Here is a 26434-nt window from a genome sequence, read left to right on the forward strand (position 1 = left end):
AAGGCACCCTTCGAATCTCAGAGACCTGGATTAGTTGGCCAAAGAATTCCAGCAGAGCATTGTAAGAAACTCATTTATGGATACCAGAAGCGGTTGTTCGCAGTTATTTCGTCTAAAGGCTGTGCTACCAAGTATTAGGCTGAAGGTGCCAATACTTTTGTGTTTTTGTGAAACTGCCCTCTGTTTTCTCTAAACTCTAAACACTAAACACTTTTCTCAAGCTAGCTTTACAAAAACCTGCATTCTCTTTGCAAAACGAAACTCTCAATCCAAAACCCAAACTTTTAACCACAAAACCCAAACTTTCACCACAAAACTGTTGCTCCTATTGCCAAGACTAAACTTTGACAACAAAATGGTCCTCACAGCTTGCAAAAATGTAAACACTATTGGATATCTATCGCACACTTCAATAAAAATTGAAAACACAATGTTCAGGGTGTGATGTTCTAAGTACCCCATCATCTGTATAGTAATCAATAGTAAGTCACAGATTATTTTTAGGGGAATTGAACCCCATTTATTGATGACAACCTGTACAAATGTACTTTTCCCAAAACAAATATTTCAAAAGAGAACAAAAGAATACATGGGAATACATGTCACAAATTCTTGTATGTACAGTAAAGAGGTAGTAGCCTGTAGGGTCTTTGGGGTGGGGCCTGACTGTGCACGGGCCTGCGCATCACGTCGTCGGGTGGCGTCAGGCCACCCACAGGACCTCGTCCACATTGCAGGCTATGTTTTCCCTCGCCAAGCAGCATGGGAAGAAAATTCTGGCATACCGGACCCAGCCTGAGTAATCCCCCCACATCATCACAGGCCAGGTCTATGGCCCTGAGGAGGTTCTCTCCACTATATGGTTCCCGGTCATACACCTTCTACCGCCATGATGAGAAGAACTCTTCTATGGGGTTGAGGAAAGGTGTGCAGGTTGTCAGACATACATTGAGGAATTGTTGGTGTATATTGAACCACTCTCTAATCTGGCTGGTGCGGTGAAAGCCAATGTTGTCCCAGATGATGACATAGTTAGGAGGAGGCTGTGCTGGAACCAGATTCTGCCGCTGATGGTCAATCAGGATGTCCTGTAGCTCTCCCAAGAATGTGAGGAGACACTGGTTGTTGAGGGACCCAAGGAGAGCATCAATTTTGAGTCGTTGTGCATTTTCAAGAGGCCAACGTGGATAGTCTCATGTGTCTTAAATTTTGAGTTACCGTGTTTAAACAATGACGCCCGTGCTTTCATTGTGTTCAACTTTTGATGTCTGCGTCTACCATTTTGCATTAGCCTAAGTGTGAATGTGTTTAGAGAATTGCAATTGTGTTTAGAGTTTTGTGAAATTCGAGATTGAGGTGAAATGTGTTTATAGTTAAGCCAACTAGCGGCCTGATTTAAATAATTTGTTTAGGCAACTGGTCATTGTGCTCAGAGATCAAGAAATTGTGCTTTAGCAATCGAGAAAAACTGTAATTGCAATCATGTTCTTGGAGAAATTGAGCATTATCTGACAGAATTGCAGGGGTGCCAATACTTTTGCCCAGCAGTTTATATGTATCTCTTTCCAATGCTAAATTTGAATAAATACAGTTAACACACACACACATTTTTTTTTTTTTTTTTGGTGGGGGCGCTACTTCGTGGTTTTTCACTTATCGCTGTGGGTTCTGGTCCCCATAAACCGCGAAAAAACAGGGATCACTGTAGATTTCATTTGACATCACTGGCTCTGAAACATGATAATTCACTCACTGCCACATTTGTCATGCGAATGTGAGCAAACCATGCAAATAACATGAAAAGCTGCTCGTTCTCACTTGATACCTGGCCAATGAATGAATGAATGAATGAATGAATGAATGCTTTATTTGGACAGGAGAAAAAAAATAAAAATAATAGACAAACAAAACAAACGAAAAACAAAATTTAAAAAAAACAAACAAAAAATCAGACAGAACCAATGATATTCTCGAGATAACAGAAACAATAGTTAAGACAATAATAATAATGATAATAATAAACAAGATCTGAATTTATTCATTGTGCCCAAAAAGGAGTAGGATGAAGCATTTTCCAATGTAAGCAAGCTGAGTGACATCAATCTGTCTTGGCCTATTGTTCAAAAACAATAGTAACTGATACTGTCTGTCGAGCCTGTCAATGGAAATAACATTAGTAAATGTGAATGTCACGTTTTTCATTTGTAGAGATTTACCAAATCGGCTAAAAAGAATCGAAGGAGCCCGAACTTATGCATATAACAACTTCAGCAGCGTACATGATGACTAGGGATGCGACTTGAAAACCGGTTTTCAGTAATTTGATCCCAAATAAACCTTATTTGCTTGCGTCACTCTTCCACTTATCGATTCCTACTATGTTGCAAAAGACCGAAGGCGTCTCACGCATACTTACTTCCACAACTTTTCATAATTTGCTGCCCTCGTATTACATAACCAACTGTCGATACGGAAGTGAGATTTTGTCGTGTGGGTTAGTGCGTCCAAAATGACAACACAAAAACAGTTGCTATTTATCTTACATCATCTTTGTGCCTTATTGTCAAGGCTTGATTTTATTTCATGAAAATTAAGACACACAAGATTATTGATAACCTTTAGTGACAATTATGAGATATAACATATGAATAAAGTGCACCAACAGTCACAATAAATTTACTATTTTCTGACCCAACTAGATTCATGGTATACCAGCAGAAATAAGAAATGTACTGCCAGAATACGTAAAAACCCAAGTTAATACTCTATAATCTAAAAAAGTGCACAATACATAATACAATACACTGATGTTTTCGATCACAGGATGAAGCTACAGAAATAAATCAGCAGCAGAGATTGGACAATGGGTGCGAGCGTTCCGACTCCAGCTGTGGTGTAAATTTTCCTACTGTGAAGATCTTGCGTGGGTCGGAAGACGTCCTGGAAGCCGGTTTGGTTCGGGAACATCATCAGCTAGAGAATGGGTTACCAAAAAGAAAGATTTTCAATGCAAACTTGCTTTATTTTCATTAACATTGAGATTTCCTGCTCATATGTCAACTCCAAAATCAACATATTTTAACATTTATGTGATTATTATGGCATTTTATTATCAAAAGCAAGATCTTTTCTTTTGACTGATGCTTGGTAGTCCTTCCAGCCTGATACCGATCACGCATGTACACAACAGATTTTTTTCTACTTACCTTCACATGCACCTCGGGAACATGCTTGGCTGATCACTATCAGGCTGACATCAGTCATAGGAGGTGATTACAGTAGACATTTTACCTTTCTGCACACATTTCTAAGTTTCCCTTTGAATGTTTTAATTGGACTAGACACAACTTGATTTACCTGTCAGACCTGACCTGGTAAATCTTTTAAATGAGTAACTTCTGTGCTTTCTCCCACTATGAAACAATAATTGAAAATAACAAATAGGAGAAACACTTGAGCTTTAGGAATGCTACCACTCCCACCATTTTTAATTACATAATTGCGCCAATAGTTCCCAGGCACAAAACAAACCATGCCAAGATTTTACACCTTCACCGAGGAGCTTACCAGTTTCGGATGCACCTTAATCGACTCTTTAAAGACGGTCCAGACCACTGCTTCGTTGCACGACGGTGTGGTTAACGAGCCATTGTAGCGGTAGTAAGAACCGAGGTTCACGTGACCGAGGAGCTCAGCGAGAGAAAGGTCTTCAGTGACTTCCACCTGTGAACCTGTGTGACAATATAAAGGGATGTTTTTACTATTTTTATACTTTATTCTAATGGAATAACAAGACTGAAGCCAAACTACTAGAGCCTTTGACGCACCAATGCTTTGTATCTGCTCCAGGTAGTTGCTTAGTACTTTCCAGGCGCCAGTCATCACGTTATCTGAGGACTCATGAGTGGAGTCATCAGCAGAGTCATGTGACTACAATAAATAAAGGGGGGAAAAAATCAAAGCTAGAATTCTTTCCAACTCATTTCTACTCATTTGTTTGGTCATGAAATGGTAAAGAAAACATTTTGATGGACTCACATCTTCGTTGTGGTCAGAAGAACCGCCGCTTTTGGTGGTTGTTGTGGCCTATAGAGGAATTACATTCATGAGATAAATATGTCGAGATAATTATTTCTTCTCAAGTAGGATCATTTGTACCACAAGGCACCACTGAAAGCTGAAATATGCCTACAGTATTTTCTAGGGAAGCAACGATACAGTTAAGTCACGGTTCGGTATGATTTTCGATACGAGAGACACAATTTTCGATTTGATTCAATACTTTTAATGCTCCGAAACAAAAAGTTTTTTTTAAACGTTTTTTTAACTTTTTTTTTATTTTGCTAACAAGCAAAAATAACAATGCCATCATATAAACATGCATTTTAGTACATAATATTTGCGTTTTACTTCTTACTGATCTGAAGAAATTTTGTATAAAAGTGCTGAGAACAATCTTTACTGTTTGTAAAGTAAGGCAGGGTTCACTGTTGATTGCTACAGCTCTCTTAGCAGCTATGTTTACCACATGAGCAAAACATCCTATTTGGGGTCCAAGTCCATCCGTGTTACGTACTGAATGAACAATATTTGAAGCATTATCTATAGTCACTGGTATGGATTAATTTGCCCTGCTTAACTTCTATTCAGTCATGGCGGTTTTTAATTCATCCATGTAGTATATGAAATACGCATCCCATGATCATTTTGGGCTCATGCAGCCAATGGCATGGGACTTTGGGGTATCTAACGTTGCGCATCTAGGTTGCTATTTGATGATATCTAGTGTGTGCGCGCGAGTGTTGTCGGGGCATTGTAAAAGTTAACAAACGCCACAGTAGTCACGTCTGCTCATGCCTGCACAACACCAGCATTTGACAATCGACTTTCATAAGCAGGACGAGTTTGAAGTACAGCGCTCTTAATACGCAACTCATTGTTCATCATGTTACCGTGAGTTAGCTCTCTGTGTCCCGGGGTGTTATGCTGTCTGGTGTCAAACCGAGGCTATTCGCAGCAGCCAGTCGGCAACAAGATATTGGTGGGCATTGCTGTACATACAGTGGGGCAAATAAGTATTTAGTCAACCACCAATTGTGCAAGTACTCCTCCTTGAAAAGATTAGAGAGGCCTGTAATTCGATCTAGGGCTCCATGTAAGATCTCACCCCGTGGCGTCAAAATGATAAGAAGAACGGTGAGCAAAAATCCCAGAACGGGGGGACTTAGTGAATGACCTACAGAGAGCTGGGACCACAGTAACAAAGGCTCCTATCAGTAACACAATGCGCCGCCAGGGACTCAAATCCTGCACTGGCAGACGTGTCCCCCTGCTGAAGCCAGTACACATCCAGGCCCGTCTGCGGTTCGCTAGAGAGCATTTGGATGATCCAGAAGAGGACTGGGAGAATGTGTTATGGTCAGATGAAACCAAAATAGAACTTTTTGGTAGAAACACAGGTTCTCATGCTTGGAGGAGAAAGAATACTCAATTTCATCCGAAGAACACCATACCCACTGTAAAGCATGGGGGTGGAAACATCATGTTTTGGGGCTGTTTTTCTGCAAAGGGACCAGGATGACTGATCTGTGTAAAGGAAAGAATGAATGGGGCCATGTATCGAGCGATTCTGAGTGAAAATATCCTTCCATCAGCAAGGGCATTGAAGATGAGACGTGGCTGGGTCTTTCAGCATGACAATGATCCCAAACACACAGCCAGGGCAACAAAGGAATGGCTTCGTAAGAAGCATTTTAAGGTCCTGGAGTGGCCTAGCCAGCCTCCAGATCACTACCCCATAGAAAATCTGTGGAGGGAGTTGAAAGTTCGTGTTGCCCGACGACAGCCCCAAAACATCACTGCACTAGAGGAGATCTGCATGGAGGAATGGGCCAAAATACCAGCAACAGTGTGTGAAAAACTTGTGAAGAGTTACAGAAAACGTTTGGCCTCCGTTATTACCAACAAAGTGTACATAACAAAGTATTGAGATTAACTTTTGGTATTGACCAAATACTTATTTTCCACCATGATTTGCAAATAAATTCTTTAAAAATAAAAAAAATGTGATTTTCTGGGGGGGGGGGTTTCCACATTCTGTCTCTCATGGTTGAGGTTTACCCATGTTGACAATTACAGGCCTGTGTAATATTTTCAAGTGGGAGAACTTGCACAATTAGTGGTTGACTAAATACTTGCTTGCCCCACTGTAAATGAACTGCTGTGCAAAATCCACTCTTTGGCACCAGAATGAACTCATTCACTAAGCCAAAACAGATTGCATTCAGTTAACATTGGCTCAAAGAGTGAACTATTTCAGGTACTACACTGGAAATCAATTCATTTGTCCTAAATAACTAATGAGACACAATGCGTCAAAGATACTCTGTCACGCCTTGTTTAATTATCAACGGGAACATTTTTAAACATGACGGGTGTGATTTAAACGAAAGATGGGTGTAGCCCCTAAAAGCGAGGCAATCACTCACAGTTCTTATTATAAGATCAGACGAAAGAGCTGGAAACACTAAAGGGATTTCTTTTTTTTTTTTTTTTTTTATTGTTTAGAAAAATGATCTAGATGTGTATTTCTCTAAAACCTATCTCTCTGACTTCTTCGGTCTTCATAGCTGCATTGGTAAAATATTTTCAAAGATTTTTTTTTTTTCTCTAATGTTTTGCGTCACCTCAGCTGACAGTTCAAAAACATCAGTCTTCCTTGACTATCATTGTCTTGTCTTTGAAAGCACGAGATGACTTTTGATGAATGTTTTTATCTGATTAAAAAAGAAGCTACATGCAACTAAACGATGCATAAAGCGCCACTGTGTTTCTCTGTCATCATGTGCTTGTGTAATTCTGCATTCTATCCAGAGATTACATCTGTAGTCTACAGAGCTTGAATCAAGGCACCTGGACTTTCCCGTTTAAGATATTTCACCCTTCATCCAAAAGTCATAAAGTTTAAGGTGTGGATGTACTTTATTTAGTGCTTGAACCTAATTGACTGCAGCATCATCACAAACCAGAACATCTAATTGTATTTGATTCAATCTTTGGGAGTAGCCATGAACTTTTAGATTAAATCTGCAGGTACACACTGTTTTTTGCAACATGACACATGATCCCAGGGTTGGAATTCCCAATGGTGAAGACACCCGATCACTTTACCTCAATAAACAAGCCCATCACTGCCAGGCCATTTGTGGTGTTGACTGCATTCTCCAGAGTTAAATCTTTCCTCTTGTTCACTATGTGCACCTAAAATTAGGTAAAAATGTCAGAATACAATAAGCAAGAATGGTTTGCGATGAGCGTTCAGAGCACCTCCATTGGGAATCTTTTGGAATCAATCGTGTGCTCAGAGCCTTTGGAGTCAGGAGATAAGGAACCCCAGTGAAAATGGAACTGGAGAGTTGTGTAGATGTGACCAAGGCCGCCTCCTGAGACCTCCATTGCTCCCTCATTTAGTACAAACTTGACTAAAAAGGCAGACATCCATAAAGTCACAACATGCAGAGTGGGAATCCATTTAGAACTGAAAATGAATGAATGAAATTGTGAAAATGTTTTGTTTTAGATTGTAAAATTAATATTAAAAACCTTGACTTGCTGTTCAATTCGAAATAAATCATGATTTTTTTTTTTTTTTTGTAGAAAAGTTTCCGAGGTACTTCAGCTTTACATCCGCATTTTTGCTCCGGACTTCAGTTTTCATGTTATTTAAAGTGCCTATGACAACAAAAAGCATGTGTATTTCATATTTCACATGGTACCTTATGCTCCTGAAAAAATAGACCGCTTGGACGTGTGTGATCGATACGTTTATTCAATTTTTTTAATCCCGCGCCATGAAAATGAGTGACTTCCTGGATTGACGAAGAATGCGAACGTGACGTCAGCGGGACAAACATCTTCAGTATAGAGCCAATACTATAGTATGCAGGACAACTGCGGATTCAGCTAATTTTGCGGATTATTACGTTTATTTTTCGCATCACGGCAGCCCAGTGTGCTGCAGGCTTTTGTTGCTGCACCAGGGAGAGCTGTTTGAGCCTTTTTGGGTTTCGAAAAGTTCCCGTTCACTGCGGATAATGGCCAAAACAAGTCCGACAACACGCGGAGTTCGGCCTTTTGGCCGGGTCGTTGGAGCTGCTCCAGAGTGGGTTCGGCGATTCGGCTGGCATGATTCCGGCAGTCTGGCTAAAAGGTCCGATTCCTTCAATTATTTACCGTAATTTCCCTGAATATAACGCGCACTTTTTTCCCCCAAAATCAACTTGTAAAATTATGGCGCGCATTATAAACGGGAACATGGATGGAGACAGAAATATATATATATATTATATACACTCACCAGGCACTTTATTAGGTACACCTGTCCAACTGCTCGTTAACACTTAATTTCTAATCAGCCAATCACATGGTGGCAACTCAGTGCATTTAGGCATGTAGACATGGATAAAGACAATCTCCAGCAGTTCAAACAGAGCATCAGTATGGGGAAGAAAGGTGATTTACTGACTTTGAACGTGGCATGGTTGTTTGTGCCAGAAGGGCTGGTGTTTCAGAAACTGCTGATCTACTGGGATTTTACCGCACAACCATCTCTAGGGTTTACAGAGAATGGTCCGAAAAAGAAAAAATATCCAGTGAGCAGCAGTTCTGTGGGCGGAAATGCCTTGTTGATGCCAGAGGTCAGAGGAGAATGGCCAGACTGGTTCGAGCTGATAGAAAGGCAACAGTGACTCAAATAACCACCCGTTCCAACCAAGGTAGGCAGAAGAGCATCTCTGAACGCACAGTACGTCGAACTTTGAGGCAGATGGGCTACAGCAGCAGAAGGCCACGCCGGGTGCCACTCCTTTCAGCTAAGAACAGGAAACTGAGGCTACAATTTGTACAAGCTCATCGAAATTGAACAATAGAAGATTGGAAAAACGTTGCCTGGTCTGATGAGTCTCGATTTCTGCTGCGACATTCGGATGGTAGGGTCAGAATTTGGCGTCAACAACATGAAAGCATGGCTCCATCCTGCCTCGTATCAAAGGTTCAGGCTGGTGGTGGTGGTGTAATGGTGTGGGGAATATTTTCTTGGCACTGTTTGGGCCCCTTGGTATCAATTGAGCATCGTTGGAACGCCACAGCCTACCTGAGTATTGTTGCTGACCATGTCCATTCCTTTATGACCACAATGTACCCAACTTCTGATGGCTACTTTCAGCAGGATAATGCGCCATGTCATAAAGCTGGAATCATCTCAGACTGGTTTCTTGAACATGACTATGAGTTCACTGTACTCAAATGGTCCCCACAGTCACCAGATCTCAATCCAATAGAGCATCTTTGGGGCAAAAGGGGGTCCAACCCGTTAATAGCATATATATATATATATATATATATATATACATATATATATATGAAAAACTTTTTTTTTTTTTTTTTATTGACATGGCCATGTTGTGTTGAAGAAACATATGCAGCGATCCGTTGCCGACCATTACGGTACGTGACGTCACCATTTCGTTTCGGTAATACTTCACTCTGATCGGCCGAATGATTTCGTCTGTGTTAAATTCTGCTTTTTTCACTCTTCATAAAGCACAGAATTTAGTTTCTTGAACTAATTTGAGTCAATGTTTATTGCAGCTTGGCAACTCGGACCATAACAAACGTAACAACACAGACTTCCAGTGTCCGTCAACTATATCTGTCCATCGGGAAACTCAAACCCAAATAACAAAAGTTTCTATTGTTACTGTCTTGTCGACAGCGATGACGACACGATGTTCTCAGTTTCATTTTACCGTATCAATCCATGGAGGAAACATTTATTCACCATGATGAAACGAGGAAGTTATACAGCAGCCTTTAAAAGAAAAGTCACATCTGTTTTGTTTTCTTCTGGATTCTGGTAAGTTCAAGAAGTTATCAGATCATATTATTACAGTGGATATTGTCAGTTTACGGTAATGTTTTGAACTACCAATGTGCTATGCTTTTTGTTGTGTTTCACCAGTCAGTAAAATGACATTTCTGTATCTGTACACGAGCTCTGTTTTCTTGTATTCTTCTATTTATTGGTGCTAAAATTAGGGTGGACGTTATACACGGGTACAATAGTTTTCCCTAGATTTTACAAGTAAATTTGGGGTGCGCGTTATACACGGGTACGCCTTATATTCGGGAAATTACGGTATATGTGTATATACATGAGGTAATTGTCCAAAGGGAAGTGATTTGACTGGCAGGTCAATGTCAGACCTGGTCAAATTCACAGGGGCTGGGTCGTGGTGGACCTACCCCTCTCGCCTGACGAGGCGGAGGTTATATGCTGGGTTTGGAGTCCCGAGGAAGTGGTTCCACCTCAAAAGTACATGGGTGAAAGGCCCGTCGGGAGAGACTTCGCTGCGTCGTGAAGCGACTTAAATTTTTTGTGGTTCAGGATGTCGTGGGTACATCCGACAAGCATTACGGTTCAAGGCCGCTATTAGAGTGACGACCAACAGCAAAAGCACACCCGTGCAAAGCCTATCAGCTTTACGGTGAAGCAGGAAAGGACAAAGGAAGAAGATGTCAAAACTGTACATGTATCGCGGGTCCCGGGCGTTCGTGGAGTCATGCTGCAGCTCTGTTATGGAAGATATGTTCTCCAGAAATGCGAAACCTAAAATCTGGCACATGAAAAGACTTGTTGCCTTTGCGATTGATATTACGATGATGATTGTAATAATGAAGTTGAATAATTTTTATGACAACAACTGCTGCTGCTGCTGTACATATACCACAACAACACATGCTAACAACTACTACTACTGCAAACATATACTCTTTTAGGTGTAGCTTGTAAGTCTACAGCAGTGATCCACATTCTTGAAATATTGTTTCCTACTGGTTACGGAGTACATCCACAGTGGCGCTTTGTAGCTGGTCGGTGATTAAAACATTCCCCTTAAAACCATTTATTTAGTTCGCACAGCAAAGAAAGTCCTGAACTCTCGTTTAAGTTGTGCTGAATCCATTTTTGGAGAATTAATGGGTTCCTGTGTTTTGATTTTGACTTCGTCAATTCACTCGCAACTCTTGTTGTTTTGTCTAAACTGGAAGTTCGGAGCAGAAATTTTCCAAGATGGCGCCGACCATGTTTCGCTCAGGAAATTTGTTTTTATCTCAAACTGTATTTTTTTTATATTAAAAAAAATCACTTTTTGTGTCATTGGGGTGATTATAAATAACTTTGGAAAAAAAGATTCACAAAAAATATATGTAAATCATGTAAAAATATGTTTCTCCTTTGAATTCAAATAAAAAGTAGATTTTTGTTAGGACAATACACAGTATTACAACAATAATAATTTATGAAGATATAAATATATCCTACATTTAAATTATTATGACATATTTAACTTTTTTATGTATAGAGCATGAAACATCTTGACTTGTTAAAACAGTTTGACTAAGGTTTTATTGTTTTTCTTTTTTGTGTGTAATTTTTCAATATGCTTTTACGGTATGTAACAGTAATGTTAATCAGTGAAAAATTGCATTGCTTCATATAGAATGCCTTCTAATATTTTGCTTGTTATAATGCATTGATTTGGGAATTAACACAACTATGCGTTATGTTTCTTTACATTAGTAAAATTTAGATTGTGAAATATTTGACAATGACATCCAGTCAAATAGGATACCTCTAAAGAGTTCTCTGTGCAGTGAAGTTTTACACCAAGGGCGTAGGTTTGCATAGATACGGTAGGGGCATAACACCACCAACTTTCAGGGATTCTCAAATTGTCCCCACCAACTTTTAAGCAACCTTATTTGCATTATATGAGGAGTTCAGTTATATAGGTAATTTAGATTGTCTTCCCATAAATTTTAAGGATAGAATTGACCCTACATTATGTTCAAACTTACATTTACCCCCTTTCACTTGCTGAATGTGCTGCTCCATTTTTCCCCCCCTTCAAACGCACGTTTGATTGGCTGATTACTAGAACCCCCACATTCACACAATCCCAACAGAAATACATGTCGAAATGCTGCCTCCTCCGCCCCCTTTGAAGAGGAGGGATTTTAGAAGTTTTTTTCTCTGCCAGCAGCAGCCATTTTAAGTAATGTAAAAAGACGTCAATGTTGTGAAGGTGGGGAACACACCACTAATTTTGCAATTGAATGTCCGACCTGCATTAGAGTTGGCATAACATTAAACCGTGTAAATTTGCTAACCTGTAAAACTCGAGTAGAAAGCTGTTTAGTGACGTGTCTTCCTGTACTTTTTCTACTGTTAACGTTAATCCTACTGTGCATTTTGTGCATTTATTCCCTAATTGAAATGTATGTATTTTCTATCGCTTATCATTGAAAAAAATATTTTTATTTGCCGCCAATGCACATTTTTTTAAACCCCCACCCCAAAAGAAAAAAAAAACATGCAGGTTATGCTGTTATAGCGTCCCTACCAATGTTGAGACCAAACCTAAGCCCTTGTTTTACACCATTCTAAATTACGACAGCAACTCTCAACCTTGAATGTATTTTTAACCTCTGTGAAACACTTCCTCCCCAATTAAATAGTGAGCGTGTCAATGCCAGTGGCGTTAAACACATTCATACTTTGAAACTACCAACCTAACCCGCAAATTAATGTGTGGAACATTTACCAACCTGTATGGCCTGTATTTGTGATGTACTTGATGACTTGTTTGTCGTCAAACTTTGTAAACGTAAAGCCGTCAAGTTTCGCTTCCTTCGTGGCATTCTGTGCTTCGATGTTAACCGGCGACTGGCGCTGTCCACCGCATTGCGAGTCGGGCAGAAGGTGCCAATTGGGAGGACTGAACTCTATGGAAGATGAATAGACATGCCCAATTAAGCTTAATAAAGATCAAACACGAATGTACGATGATTAAGTTGGCTTACCGCATTCTTCACCATAGCACCATTCGTGACCTATGAAGCAAAAAAAAAAAAAAAAAGTTCAAGAAAAACTATTTAGCTCATTGATCGGCTTCCATTGATGCTGAAAGGCATCCAATTCATTTGAACTAGGAAGGCTGCCAGGGAATTAGCAATGGCGTAGGTTTGCATAGGGACGGGAGGGACATAACACTAGCAACTTTTCAGGATGTTCAAATTGTCCCCACCAACTTTTAAGCCTTATTTGCATTATATAATGACTTCAGTTATATAGGTCATTTAGATTGTCTTTCCATATGTTGTAAGAATAAAATAGACACTACCATTATTAAGTGAATTACTTTCATCATGTTAAGACTTACAATGACCCCTTTTCACTTGCTGAATGTGCCAGACCATTTTTTGTGTGATTGGCTGATGACTCGACCCCCCACACACGCACACACACGTTTTCACCACCCATCCTTGCCCCCTACCCCACAGGGAGAAATACAACATGCCACCTCCTTCGAAGACGAGGGATATTTTTTCGGCAAGCAGCAGTCAATGTAAGTCATGTAAAAAGACGCCGATGTTGTGGAGGTGGGGAACACACCACCAATCAAAATTTCACAAAAACAGGATTTTCGGGATTTAAAAATTTATTTTCTGAATACAAATAAAAATCAAAATTATTTTTCGCTTTTTACTTTAACATTGTTAACTTCTGTAGGTGGGGGTCGGACCGCCCAACTAACTACGCACCCGACCTGTTTGGGTGAGCCCATGGGACGGGGGGACCCATGTTGCCTTTTTGGCAGGGTTGAAAGTGGCTAGAATTTCTTGCCAGAACTCCCTGACAAAAAGGTCGCTACAGAGTCAAATGTTTTTTTTGTTTTTTTGTTTTTTTGTTTTTGGGTGGTGGGGTGGGGGTGGGGGGGTTCAAATCTCCTAAAACCCCAAAAATGCAACAACAACAAAAAAAATTATGGTTTTACACATGCATTAGGCCACGGCAGTACACTTACTGCAACAAGTCATACTGTATATGATAAACTGATTTTCATTCAAAATTGTATTTTAATCTAACATACATAAACAAAATATGTACAAATGACTTACATTATGCACAGTGAAATAGAATATATTTTGAAGATAAAACAAACATTGAATTATTTAATATTAAAAGTAAATAAGTAGCCTAACGTAGGTTAATGAACAAAAATAAGTCCAAAGCGCACAAAAACTATATTGCCAAATGTATCACATTTGAGACAAGCATTTCTGGACTGCATTTCTGCACTGCATTAAAAAAAATTGCTTAAAACCTTATAGTTTTTTATCTCACTTTAGTTATAAAATATATATATTTTACGACGAGAAATGCATGTAAAGCTTAATGTAGCATTTATGATACAAATTACAGAACATATATATACAAATTATTTTTTTTTAAATGTTCAATTTTTTTAAAAATTGTCTTTAAGGAACACATAAAGCTTTCAAATTGAAAAAAAATCTGAATTTTCAGTACATTATTTCTGGGGTCAGGCAATAATAGGGTTAACATGATGTTCTGAACCTCCCCATTAGAGAAAATAGAATAAAATAAGTCTCTTCAACTCTTCCTTCCTCTTAAAGATCTGACTAAAATTCCATTGCATTGCCTTTTATTTTATCACATTATTTCAACAAGCCTGTTTTTTGTTTTTTTTTGTCACATGTGCGTTTGAACCAATCAGAGCTAACTATCCATACTGTTTACATATCAGTATGTTAGCAAATTGAACAGGCAACTGACACATCAGAGAACTCCATGCTGTCCGTGGTATGAATAAATAATAACTATTGGTGGAAACGAATGACGCTAACCTAGCACTTTATTATGACCAGGGGCCTTTCATGGACTGGCTTTAGTTTGGAGACATGGAAGGTGGGGTGAACTTTCATAGACCTGAGTAGTTTGAGTCGGACAGCTGATGGGCTGATGATGCTTGTTGTTAACACTTGTGTATGTAAATTTGACATTAGTAGATTGTTTCCCTCTTGAAGATGCCTGTGTGGCAGCTAGGCAGGTTGTTTTTAGCATAGCCCTTCCTGCCGGAACGGCGTTCCGGACCACTTTTACCCCTGCTTTTCGGGCTGTGTCCTGCCGGGCCCCATGGGTACAGACCCAACCACCAGACGATTGCCTTTGAGCCCCACCTCCAGGCCTGGCTCCAGAGAGGGGGCCCTGTAACCCACGTCCGGGCAAGGGAAACTTGAGTCCGTTAATTTTTTTTATCATAAGGGGTAATTTTGGGATGGATGGATGGATGGATGGATGGATGGATGGATGGATGGATGGATGGATGGATGGATGGATGGATGGATGGATGGATGGATGGATGGATGGATGGATGGATGGATGGATGGATGGATGGATGGATGGATGGATGGATGGATGGATGGATGGATGGATGGATGGATGGATGGATGGATCACTACAAGCCCTCCCAGATAAAATGGATGATTGTTGATGTCAGTCACTATCAATGGCATCCAATGAGTTAAGTGCTAGTGCAAACACTATTTTCAAAGGTGGTTATGCTACAGTGTGTATCTTAACTCACTGGAAGGCAAATCAACTGCAGCGGAAGAATACACTTGACGTCCATTGATTTCTTGTCCTGGACGATATACGTTGGTGAGGCCTGTCTTCAATGGAAACTGTTGAAGCTGAAATCAGAACAAAAATAAAGCTAATCTAAAAATGTTGCCAACATTCTTCGACAGACTGAATTATCTTTGTCAGACTGTCAAATGACAAGTGCCTTACACCTATTATGCACTTTTATTTGTCTGCCAGGCCCAGAAAGTAAGAACATGTTTGGAAACAATATGTGAAACAATTTGGCTCATTAGGGTTTCGAGTGAGCTGCAGAATATATCGACTGACTTTTCAGGAGAGATAGACCCATCGGCCAATAGTGAGCCACAAAATATTATTGTTAAACATTTCTTAGCCTCAGTGTTTGAAGTTTCTGTTTGTCCAAGTAATCAGTAGTTTACTGTAGTCCCGCACACGTGCCAAAGCAGGTGTCAAACCGGTTGAGGTCCATACCTAATGTCAAGCCCTCATACAAGTGGGAGGAGAGGACATCATGTCTCGCACAAACAAACGATCTCATCTTTTTGTTGTTACCTGCATCCTCACATAGAGTCAATTGAGATAATTACAAAATATTTTCCAACCTGCTATTAAGGTTGACCTGAGATTGGCCCCTGTACCAAATTCACTATGTGTAGTTTAAACCACATGGGTTGTAATTAAATGTGAAATTCTGAGTCGGTGTTCCGCATTTTGACAGCACAACCAAGGGTTGTTTGAAACTCTTCTAATTTAATTGGTTTAGTGACCACTATTTCATGTAATCGTACCCCGTTCAAATATATTGAAATGCCATAAATTCCCCCCAAAATGTACATTTTTTTTTTTTTTTTTTAAATAAGGAAAATAGCGCTCTTCAAGGTTTTCCATAATGAAATATATTTCACAAAATGTTTATTTGTGAGGACATTTTAAATGATTTGTGAAACATGAAATGAAATGATCATTAAATATACACCTCCATGAAAATGGGACACAATTCCTCAAAACAAGATAATAAAATAATGTGATTTTAAAATGTACGGTAACCAAATATTTTAATGAAATATTGAAATGAATAATGAAAACACACATGCCCTGTCTTACAGTATATTATGAAAATATCTAATACAGGTAGTCCCCGGGTTATGAATAAGTTCCGTTCCTACGCTGGCGACGTAGCCCAAATTTCCACGTAAGTCTGAATACACCCTTTAAGTACCCCTAAATCTCAAAATAACTATCCCAAAACATGCATTATACGTCATTGTACTGTCCTCGCCAAGACTTTCGAGCGAAGTCCTAGCATAGACTTCATAATTGTATTGACGGGTCACATCCGTCAGCCACTGCGCAACGTCTTCAATTAGGGTGCTGTCCTTCAGTTATTCGTAGTCGGTCGCAATTAGTCAATACATGCAGGGATAAAATGCCGGATTTAGGTTGAAAAAGTACGAAAGCTGTACCGCATACAAACAGGAAGGATTGTCTCAGGAGTGATTTGTTCCAGTATTCAAGGTAATTATTATATTTTTCGTACAATCAATGCATTTTGAAAAGTTGTGAAAAAAATCAATGGGAGAAATTAGCCACTACAGCATTGGCATTATACTTCGCAATATTTACGTAAAATAAATGCTACATGCACGTTTTTTTTTTTTGTTTTTGTTTTTTTACCAAGAATCGAGACTGTTTTACACTATATCTACAAAGAATTCAGGGATTTAAGCAATATTCACAAGAATTTTCAACGGAAAAAGCTCTTTGTTTTCAAATGGCGGCTGCTAAGTTCCTTACTGACTAGCCTCATAGTTCGCAATATTTATGTAAAATCAATGCTACCTGCACGTTTTTTTTGCTTTTAACCAAGAATTGAGACTGCTTTACGTCCATATCTATAAAGAGTTTAGGGATTTAAGCATTTATTCACAAGAATTTTTAATGGAAAAAGCTCTTTGTTTACATATGGTGGACGCTAATTTCCTTATTGACGAGCCTCATAGTTTGCAATATTTACGTAAAATAAATGCTACCTGCATGGCTTTTTTTTTTGTTTTTTTTTTGCTTTTAACCAAGAATCGAGACTGTTTTACGTACATATCTATAAAGAATTGAGGGATTTAAGCATTTTTTCACTAGAATTTTAAACGGAAAAAGCTCTTTGTCTGTGTTTCCACAATCCACAAAAACGATTAGTATGTAGCAGTGGGGGTCCGCACACCATCAAAGACAATCACATCAACTCACCCCAAGTATTCAACCACAATTGAAAATGCACAATAAACAGTATAAGAGGTGTTGTATACAGGCGTTGGCTCGTGGATGCTTCACAAGCAACAAATGTGCTCACAGGCTTGCAGCTGTAATCTATCCGCCCTCTCTCTCTCTCACTCGTCTTTGTGCTCTTCCTCGTGTGTGCGTGTGCGTTCTTCTATGTGTGTACTTACGCTCTTAGTCGTGTGCGGAAGTACTACCTGCTTTCCGCTTCCTGCGCCAAAATAAAAGCATGCATCACAAAACAAAAGTCAACATTATATATATATATATATATATATATATATACACACACACACACACACACACTTTTTTTTTTTTTTTTTTTTTTTAAACCAACTGGAGACAAAATGACGGACAAGACTCCGGCGTCGTAAAGTGGAAATCACATAAGTCGACTACGTCATAACCCGGGGACTATCTTTAATGAAGTATCCCTTAGAAAAACATTTTTTTAATTTTAAAATAGAAAATAACCTGGGATCACAAGTTAGGATTGTGTTAATTTGTTACACAGCTTAAAAAAAAATGTAACTAACAATTGTATTTTTTTTTTTTAAAGAAAGAAAAAGCAGCATTCCATTAAAGGCCAAATATTTCAAGATGATTAAATAGCAGTCATAAAGAAGCAGGTGCAAAAGGGCCTCTTGAGACTGGTCCAAATCCGCCAACACTCAAATTTTGTTGTCAACCATGAGTTGAGTTATTGCACCTGCCTTGAATGACACATTATAGTTTAGCTAAATCAACACACTTAGAACGCTGCATTGCTCTGTCTGTGAAGGTATGGTTCTTACTAGGCTGTTTTTATGTAAGAGCATTTAACTCACTCTAAGCATTTCTTTCCCAAATCATTTGCTGGCACACCTATGAAGCCGTGCGAACGTCATTACGATCTGACTTTTACTTTTCACACTTCCCGACTCACCAGAATTCTGTTGACAATGATAGGCTCTTGAAAGACCGTCCAGGCCACCACTTCATTACAGGAGGGGGTGGTAAGCGAGCCCATGTAACGGTAGTATTTGGTGAGATCCACATCCCCAATGAGGTCGTTAATGGAGATGTCGTGTATCACATTGATTTCAGTGTCTGTTGAGAGAGGCAAAATGCACAAATTAACGCCTTAATACACATCAAGAAAAAAAAAATCCGGTGCACTCGGAAACATGATTGAATATCAATGCTATAAAACTATAAGTAGCATTACAAAGTAGTTATAACACTATTTACAAAATCTGTGGAAAAGGTACACTATCTAAACAATAGAATAGGAAGTGAGAGAACAGGACAGACTAGGGTATGACAGGGCAGGGTCAGTGTGCAAGCTGTGCTATTGATGTGCATTCGGGAACCCAATATTAAGAAAAATTGGCTTTGAGAATTTGTGTTAATATCTTGTCTGCCAGGCCAAGAAAGTAAAAACATGTTTGGATATGAGAAACAATTAGCCTCATTAGGGTTGCGGGTGAGCTGCAGAATAGAATTCACTGTTTTATTGTTGCAGTTGAGTAGTTTGATTAGTTGTGAGGAATTTAAAGTCACTGCCAGCCCTTCCCATTTAAAATGAATCAGCAGTGAATGAATTAAGTATCTTTTTTTTTTTTTTTTTTTTTTTTTTTTTTTAATTCCATTAAAAATCAAATCAATCCAATCATGTTTTCTTAGCATAGGTTAGATGGGGGTGTTTTTTTTTTTAAACACATTTTACATTATTTTGTTTTTCCTTTTCTCGCATAATTCAAGAAATCGGGAGTGCCTAACTGGAATCTATCAGTTCTTGCTGATGTTCTCCCTTTGTGCAGCTGCTTTCAAATATAAATACTGCAACATTAATATGTAATGTGACCCGGAATCTACACAAAGTTTGTTGTTAAACTTGACAGAGTGAGACATTGCACTTGTTAAGGGTAGAATTTAAAAGTAGAATGAAAATGACACCTTCTTAAAAGAAGATATAAAATAAAGTAAAACTTTATGAATGCAATGCACACCCGTCTCTTGCAAACCACATGCCGCTCCTGTTGCTGTCTTAGGTATTTGGATATTATTTGCTTACTTCCTGACAAAAGTTGTTTTTGTATTGGAACATTACCGCTTGTATTCGGAAAACAACGCCTACTGCAAATGATCTGGAATCATGACGAGGTGCCTCGGTGGTAAATTACAGTGTAATACCCAGGTAAAATGACACAGCAGATTCTGTCTACTCCTAAGCACCATCACATTGTTGGACTTCAGGGCATGACTTAATGGGGCTAATGCGTCACTTTCTTTTAGACGTTCCTTGGGCGGGTTGAAACTAAAAAAAAAATTTTTTTTAATCATTCCTTATATATGACTAACCAGTGTTGTTTTCGTGAACGATGATGATAACGAAAATATTTCGTCGACGTACAATTTTTTCATGATGATGACGAGCTAATAATGTCTCTTGGGAGACTAAAACATAATGATATGAATGCCAGTTTCCGTCTGATGAGACAGTAACGAGATGAAAGGTCACCAGTTTCCGTCATAAGTTCAAAATGTGTGACATTTTCTTATCGTATGTATAGTTAGCATGCATTGTAGCAGTGTTGGTATCACTCATGTGACATGCTGCGCCCACCTCGCCCCACACACACGCTTACTCAAGGTGTCCTCTCCAGGCTCCAGACTTGCCATTTTTTAAACTGATGTCAGGTACCATGTTGCTTTTGCCTTTAAAGGTCTGTGCTGAGTGATCATCACACACTAAATGTAATTTGTAGAGTTAGCATAGCGTTCAGTTTAGCTTTAGCATTTAGCGTGGTAAATGTCATCTTAAACTCTTGGGGGGGGGGATTACATACAGTTCATGGCATCCAGGTGTTTAATTAATTGGAAATAAGGTACTGTTTTCCTGCTGAGTGTATTATCATCACAAAGATGCTAATGTCCTCGTAGGCTCTACAATTATGTGCTCTTCTGTCAATGTTCATTCGAAATTGTTGGAAACCTTTGTTTTATTGGTTTATTTATCGATGGAATAAGACTTTTGAAATTTACACATGAAAACATTTTGGGTAATTGTCAACTCAAACTAGACGAACTGAGTTTTTATTGAATAAAACTAAATGAATACGAACACATTTTGAAATGACTAAAACATGACAAAGACAAATAAATATTTTCGTCCAAAACACCAAGACTAAGGCGAAAACTAAAAGGAATGCCAAAAACAACACGCTTACAAACGTATCTGGTATATACAGTGAGGCAAATAGGTGTTTAGTCAACCACTAAATGTGCAAGTTCTTCCACCTGAAAATATTAGAGAGGCCTGCAATTGTCAACATGGGTAAACCTCAACTATGAGAGACAGAATGTGGAAGAAAAAAAACCAGAAAATCACATTGTTTGATTTTTAAAGAATTTATTTGCAAATCATGGTGGAAAATAAGTACTTGGTCAGTACCAAAAGTTCATCTCAATACTTTGTTATGTACCCTTTGTTGGCAATGACGGAGGCCAAATGTTTTCTGTATCTCTTCACAAGCTTTTCACACACTGTTGCTAGTATTTTGGCCCATTCATCCATGCAGATCTTCTCTAGAGCAGTGATGTTTTGGGGCAGTCATTGGGCAACACGGACTTTTAACTCCCTCCACAGGTTTTCTATGAGGTTGAGATCTGGAAACTGGCTAGGCCACTCCAGGACCTTGAAATGCTTCTTACAAAGCCACTCCTTTGTTGCCCTGGCTGTGTGTTTGGGATCATTGTCATGCTGAAAGACCCAGCCACATCTCATCTTCAATGCCCTTGCTGATGGAAGGAGATTTTCACTCAAAATCTCTCGATACATGGCCCTATTCATTCTTTCCTTTACACAGATCGGTCGTCCTGGTCCCTTTGCAGAAAAACAGCCCCAAAACATGATGTTTCCACCCCCATGCTTCAATGTGGGTATGGTGTTCTTCGGATGCAATTTAGTAATTTTTCTCCTCCAAACACGAGAACCTGTGTTTCTACCACAAAGTTCTATTTTGGTTTCATCTGACTATAACACATTCTCCCAGTCCTCTTCTGGATCATCCAATTGCTCTCTAGCGACCCGCAGACGGGCCTGGACGTGTACTTTCTTCAGCAGGGGGACACGTCTAGCAGTGCAGGATTTGAGTCCCCGGCGGCACATTGTGTTACTGATAGTAGCCTTTGTTATTGTGGTCCCAGCTCTCTCTAGTTCATTCACTCGGTCCCCCCGTGTGGTTCTGGGATTTTTGCTCACCATTCTTGTTATCATTTTGATGCCACGGGGTGAGATCTTGCATGGAGCCCCAGATCGAGGGAGATTATCAGTGGTCTTGTATGTCGTCCATTTTCTAATAATTGCTTACACAGTTGATTTCTTTACACCAAGCATTTTACCTATTGCAGATTCAGTCTTCCCAGCCTGGCGCAGATCTACAATTTTGTCTCTGGTGTCTTTCGGCAGCTCTTTGGTCTTTGCCATAGTGGAGTTTGGAGTGTGACTGACTGAGGTTTTGGACAGGTGTCTTTTATACCGATAATGCGTTAAAACAGGTGCCATTAATACAGGTAACAAGTGGAACCTCGTTAGACCTCGTTAGAAGAAGTTAGACCTCTTTGACAGCCAGAAATCTTGCTTGTTTGTAGGTGACCAAATACATATTTTCCACTCTAATTTGGAAATAAATTCTTTAAAAATCAAACAATGTGATATTCTGTTTTTTTTCCACATTCTGTCCCTCATGGTTGAGGTTTACCCATGTTGACAATTACAGGCCTCTCTAAAATTTTTCAAGTAGGAGAACTTGCACAATTGATGGTTGACGAAATACTTATTTGCCCCGCTGTATGTTCAAGCCATGTACTTTACCTATGTCGCTCAAAAGGTAAGAGGTCAAGACACTCCAAGGACTTGACAAATTCTCATCTTCAGTCGCCTAAGGGGAGAATCATCAGTAAGGTAATGACTCAAAAGCATGACGTTTTATCTGCACGTACGTCGATGAAGAAGCCAAGAACGGCAATGCCAGTTGGATCTTGGAGGGCCTGCTCCACTGTTAGACCTTTCTTCAGGTTCACGATGTGCATCTACAGAATATATTAAAGCAATCAGCATTGGAATCACCACAAATTTTCCCAGCTTAGTTTGAGACAGCAACTGCATTTCATTGTTAAATATTGCGTGACAACATTTTAACGGTGGTCAGTATAAGTAATTATTTCCCACTATGATAAAGTTGGTTGTTTTCAACTCATTGTCTGCCATTGATGCCGATAGACGTCCAATCGTTTTGATTGTGAAGACTGACAGCTATCATTCCATACCTCCATAGGGTATCTGTGCCCATTGACGGTGTGCTCCGATCCGGGATGGTGCACTGTGTCGCCCCAGTGAAAATGAAGCTGCAATGTGGAGTATGCGCCATCGAGTCCACCTCCACTCAGTTCAACCTCATTATCTTCCAGTAAAAATTTAGCTGGGAAGAAATAAGCAGAAGTCAGCTGTTTAATTTACCGTTGATGTATGAACTGTACCTGTATGTCCATTATTTATGAAGGCCTTGAAGGACTGCTTTGACGTGAAATTGAAAAAATTGAAATTGAGAAGCTTTTCGTCCCGCTCAAGGTGGCCGCTCACTATATCAACGGGTGACTGCCTTTCACCCCCGCAGTGAGAGCCGTCCAGGTCTTTCCAGTGGCTGGGCGTGTGTTCTGTTCAAGTGGGAGACCGTTCATAAGCATTCTAATTTGCTTTTTTAATCATTGGATCAGAAAGACACACTTACCACAGCCTGTGTAGCACCATTCACTTGCAGCAGCTGATTCATGTCAAAAAAGAGAGAGACCAATAAGTGCCTGGCAGATATGGTGGATTATAAATGTGTCTTGAGTAAACAGTACTCTATAGGACCTGTTCTATTCCAAAACAAACAAAAAAACACACTGTGCACACTATCAAAATAAAGCAAGTGATTAGGCCTGTTCCAACTGTAAATAATGGGTACTTATAAAGAAGTGGCTGCATATTATAGAAATATACATATACAGTATATAGCCAACAAATGTACAATGGTATGGAAAAGTATCTGAACCTTTTGGAATTTTCCACATTTCTCCATAAAATCACCATCAAATGTGATCTGATCTTTGTCATAATTACACAGTGGAAAATACAGTGTCTGCTTTAACTATATCCACCCAAACATTTATAGGTTGTCATATTTCAATGAGGATAGCATGAAAACAATGACAGAAGGGGGGAAAATAAGTATGGGAACCCTCTGCCTTAGGAGACTTCAAGTTTTACCAAAAAATTTAAGTCAAGTGTGTGCCCAATCACTAATGAGTGGTTTAAAGCTGTCCTGCGCACTATAAACTAACATCTCTAAAAGTCTGGATGTTCATCAATCGACAGTCAGAGAAGTTGTCTTCAAATGGAGAGTGTTTGGCACTGTTGCTTGTCTCCCGAGGAGTGGCTGTCTACCAAAGATGACGCCAAGAGTTCAGCGCAGAATACTCAGAAAGGTAAAAAAAGAAACCTAGAGTGTCGGCTAAAGACTTACAGAAATTACTGGCACAGTCTAATAGTGTATCTCTGTGCACACATCAACTATATGTAAAACAATGGCTAAGAATGGTGTTCATGGGAGGAAGCCCAAGCTGTCTAAAAACCATTGCTGCTTGTTTAATGTTCGCAAAAAGGCACTTGGACACTCTACAGACGTTTTGGCAAAATATTTTGTGGACTGATGAAACCAAAGTTGAATTGTTTGGGAGTAACACACAACGTCATGTGTGGACAGAAATGGGAAGAGCTCACCAACATCAACACCTCATCCCCACCGTGAATCATGGTGAAGGGAGCATTATGATTTGGGGCTGTTTTCCTGCCTCAGAGCCTGGACAACTTGCAATCAATGATGAAAGAAAGAATTCAAAAGTTTATCAGGATGTTTTGCAGGAAAACCTGAGGCCATCTGTTGGACAGTTGAAGTTAAAAAGAGGATGGATGCTGCAACAAGACAATGATCCAAAAGACAGAAGTAAATCAACATCAGAATGGTTTCAGAAGAACACAATACATGTTCTGGAGTGGCCAAGTCAATATCCAGACTTGAACCCCATTGAGATGCTGTGGCATGGTCTAAAGAGAGCAATTCATGCCAGACTTCCCAGGAATCTGACTTAACTACAGCAGTTTTTTAGAGAAGAATGGGCCAAGATTAGTCCTGATCGATTAGCCAGACTGATCTGCAGCTACAGTGAGTGTCTGGTTGACGTTATTGCTGCCAGAGGGGGTGGGCACAAAGTATTAAATGTGATGGTTCACTTACTTATTTTTCCCCCTTTTGTCATTGTTTGCACACTATCCACAATAAAATATAAAAAACCTACAGTATAAATGTTTGGGTGGTTTCAGTTAAAGCAGGCACTGTTTTTTCATCTGTGTGGTTTTGACAAAAATCAGATCACATTTGGTGGTGATTTTATACAGAAATGTGAGAAATTCCAAAACGTTCAGATACTTTTTCATATCACAGTATCCGTGAATCAAATTCAGTACAATCGAAATGGGCGACCCCCAACATTAACATGAAATTGCTAAACGTTGATGAATTTCACTCACCATTATTTATCACCACACTTAGGCACAGCACAGTAAAGGAGAGATACATATCTTTACATAGAGAGAAAAGGCAGAAATTAATTCAAATTAAATGTTAATTTTTACTTGGGTGAAAACTCTACACAGGCCTCATTTGCACTTACATTGCAAATTGAAGAATAAAGCCACGTTATGCAATACAATTTAAAAACATTTCTTTGTGGTTTGAGATGCTAATTTCAAACTATTTTACACAATCATCAATGAAAAACCCCACACACCACGTAATTCACGTTGCATAATAATCGTAAAGTTGAGAGGAGTGTTTTACCTTACTCAGGCTTCAATTCCCGATAAGTTAAAAAATATATCATACAGAATATTTTATAAAATATATTCATTAAGAGGAAACACATCCAACTCCAAATGGAGAAAAGTGTCAAAATACAGCTTGTGATATAGAGTGGGTAGAATGTTGGAAGGGAGGGTCCTTCACTGTGTACATTGACAACATTTAACCTGCATAGGGGACACATGAAACCTGACAAGGGATTTCATTGTTTCTTTCTTTCTTTTCATAGCTTTGTTATGAAAATAAATTGTTTTTTAAGACAATGTTCAATGGTGGAATTACACTTAAATAGCGGCGGGAGTTGAATGATATCCATAGATGAAAAAGGCCAATCTGTTAGTAGTTTGCATTGTTGTATTATTGTGGAGCTACTACTCTTAAAAAAAAAAACATTTTAAGAAATCCTGCTAAATTACATTTGTTTTAGATAGATGGAAGACATTTTTTGCTTTATTTAAAGTTTTTCTTAATTGCTTTGGTACGTTTCTCAGATCAGAATTGACAAAATTGATTATCATGGGTCTCTCTTGAATTATTTTAACCTTCCAAAACTTGTGATACACGGTGGCTAAGTGGGTGGCACATCAGCCTCACAGTTCTGAGATCTAGGGTTCAATCCCGGGCTCTGGCCTTCCTGTGTCGAGGAAACCGGAGTTCCTGGAGGAAACCCACGCAGGCTGATTGA

At 39.3% G+C, this 26434-nt stretch overlaps 1 protein-coding gene across 1 annotated transcript; it reads right to left on the minus strand.

Annotated features, from left to right (window-relative positions):
• Positions 1-1867: 1867 nt before the first annotated feature.
• LOC130909943 (uncharacterized) lies at positions 1868-25844 on the minus strand. The gene is made up of 17 exons (XM_057826899.1): positions 25729-25844; positions 25419-25469; positions 23578-23610; positions 23327-23503; positions 23117-23268; positions 22790-22879; positions 22662-22728; positions 18729-18892; positions 15510-15615; positions 12922-12951; positions 12667-12843; positions 7327-7481; positions 7171-7260; positions 4039-4086; positions 3828-3930; positions 3568-3731; positions 1868-2973 (listed from the first exon to the last, which is right to left on the minus strand). The coding sequence occupies exons 2-17, from the start codon at positions 25465-25467 to the stop codon at positions 2818-2820; spliced, it is 1761 nt and encodes a 586-aa protein (XP_057682882.1). The 5' UTR covers positions 25468-25469; positions 25729-25844; the 3' UTR covers positions 1868-2817.
• Positions 25845-26434: the final 590 nt, after the last annotated feature.

This window comes from Corythoichthys intestinalis, chromosome 21 (assembly GCF_030265065.1).
Source record: "Corythoichthys intestinalis isolate RoL2023-P3 chromosome 21, ASM3026506v1, whole genome shotgun sequence".
Taxonomy (NCBI): Eukaryota; Metazoa; Chordata; class Actinopteri; order Syngnathiformes; family Syngnathidae; genus Corythoichthys; species Corythoichthys intestinalis.

Excerpts from the sequence above, each read along its gene's own strand:
- LOC130909943 (XM_057826899.1), bottom strand. The coding sequence starts at position 25,467 with ATGTATCTCTCCTTTACTGTGCTGTGCCTAAGTGTGGTGATAAATAAT. Across the intron at positions 22,880-23,116 it reads GGCACAGATACCCTATGGAG|ATGCACATCGTGAACCTGAA; the intron begins GTATGGAATGAT and ends TATATTCTGTAG. Across the intron at positions 12,844-12,921 it reads GTGCTATGGTGAAGAATGCG|AGTTCAGTCCTCCCAATTGG; the intron begins GTAAGCCAACTT and ends CATCTTCCATAG.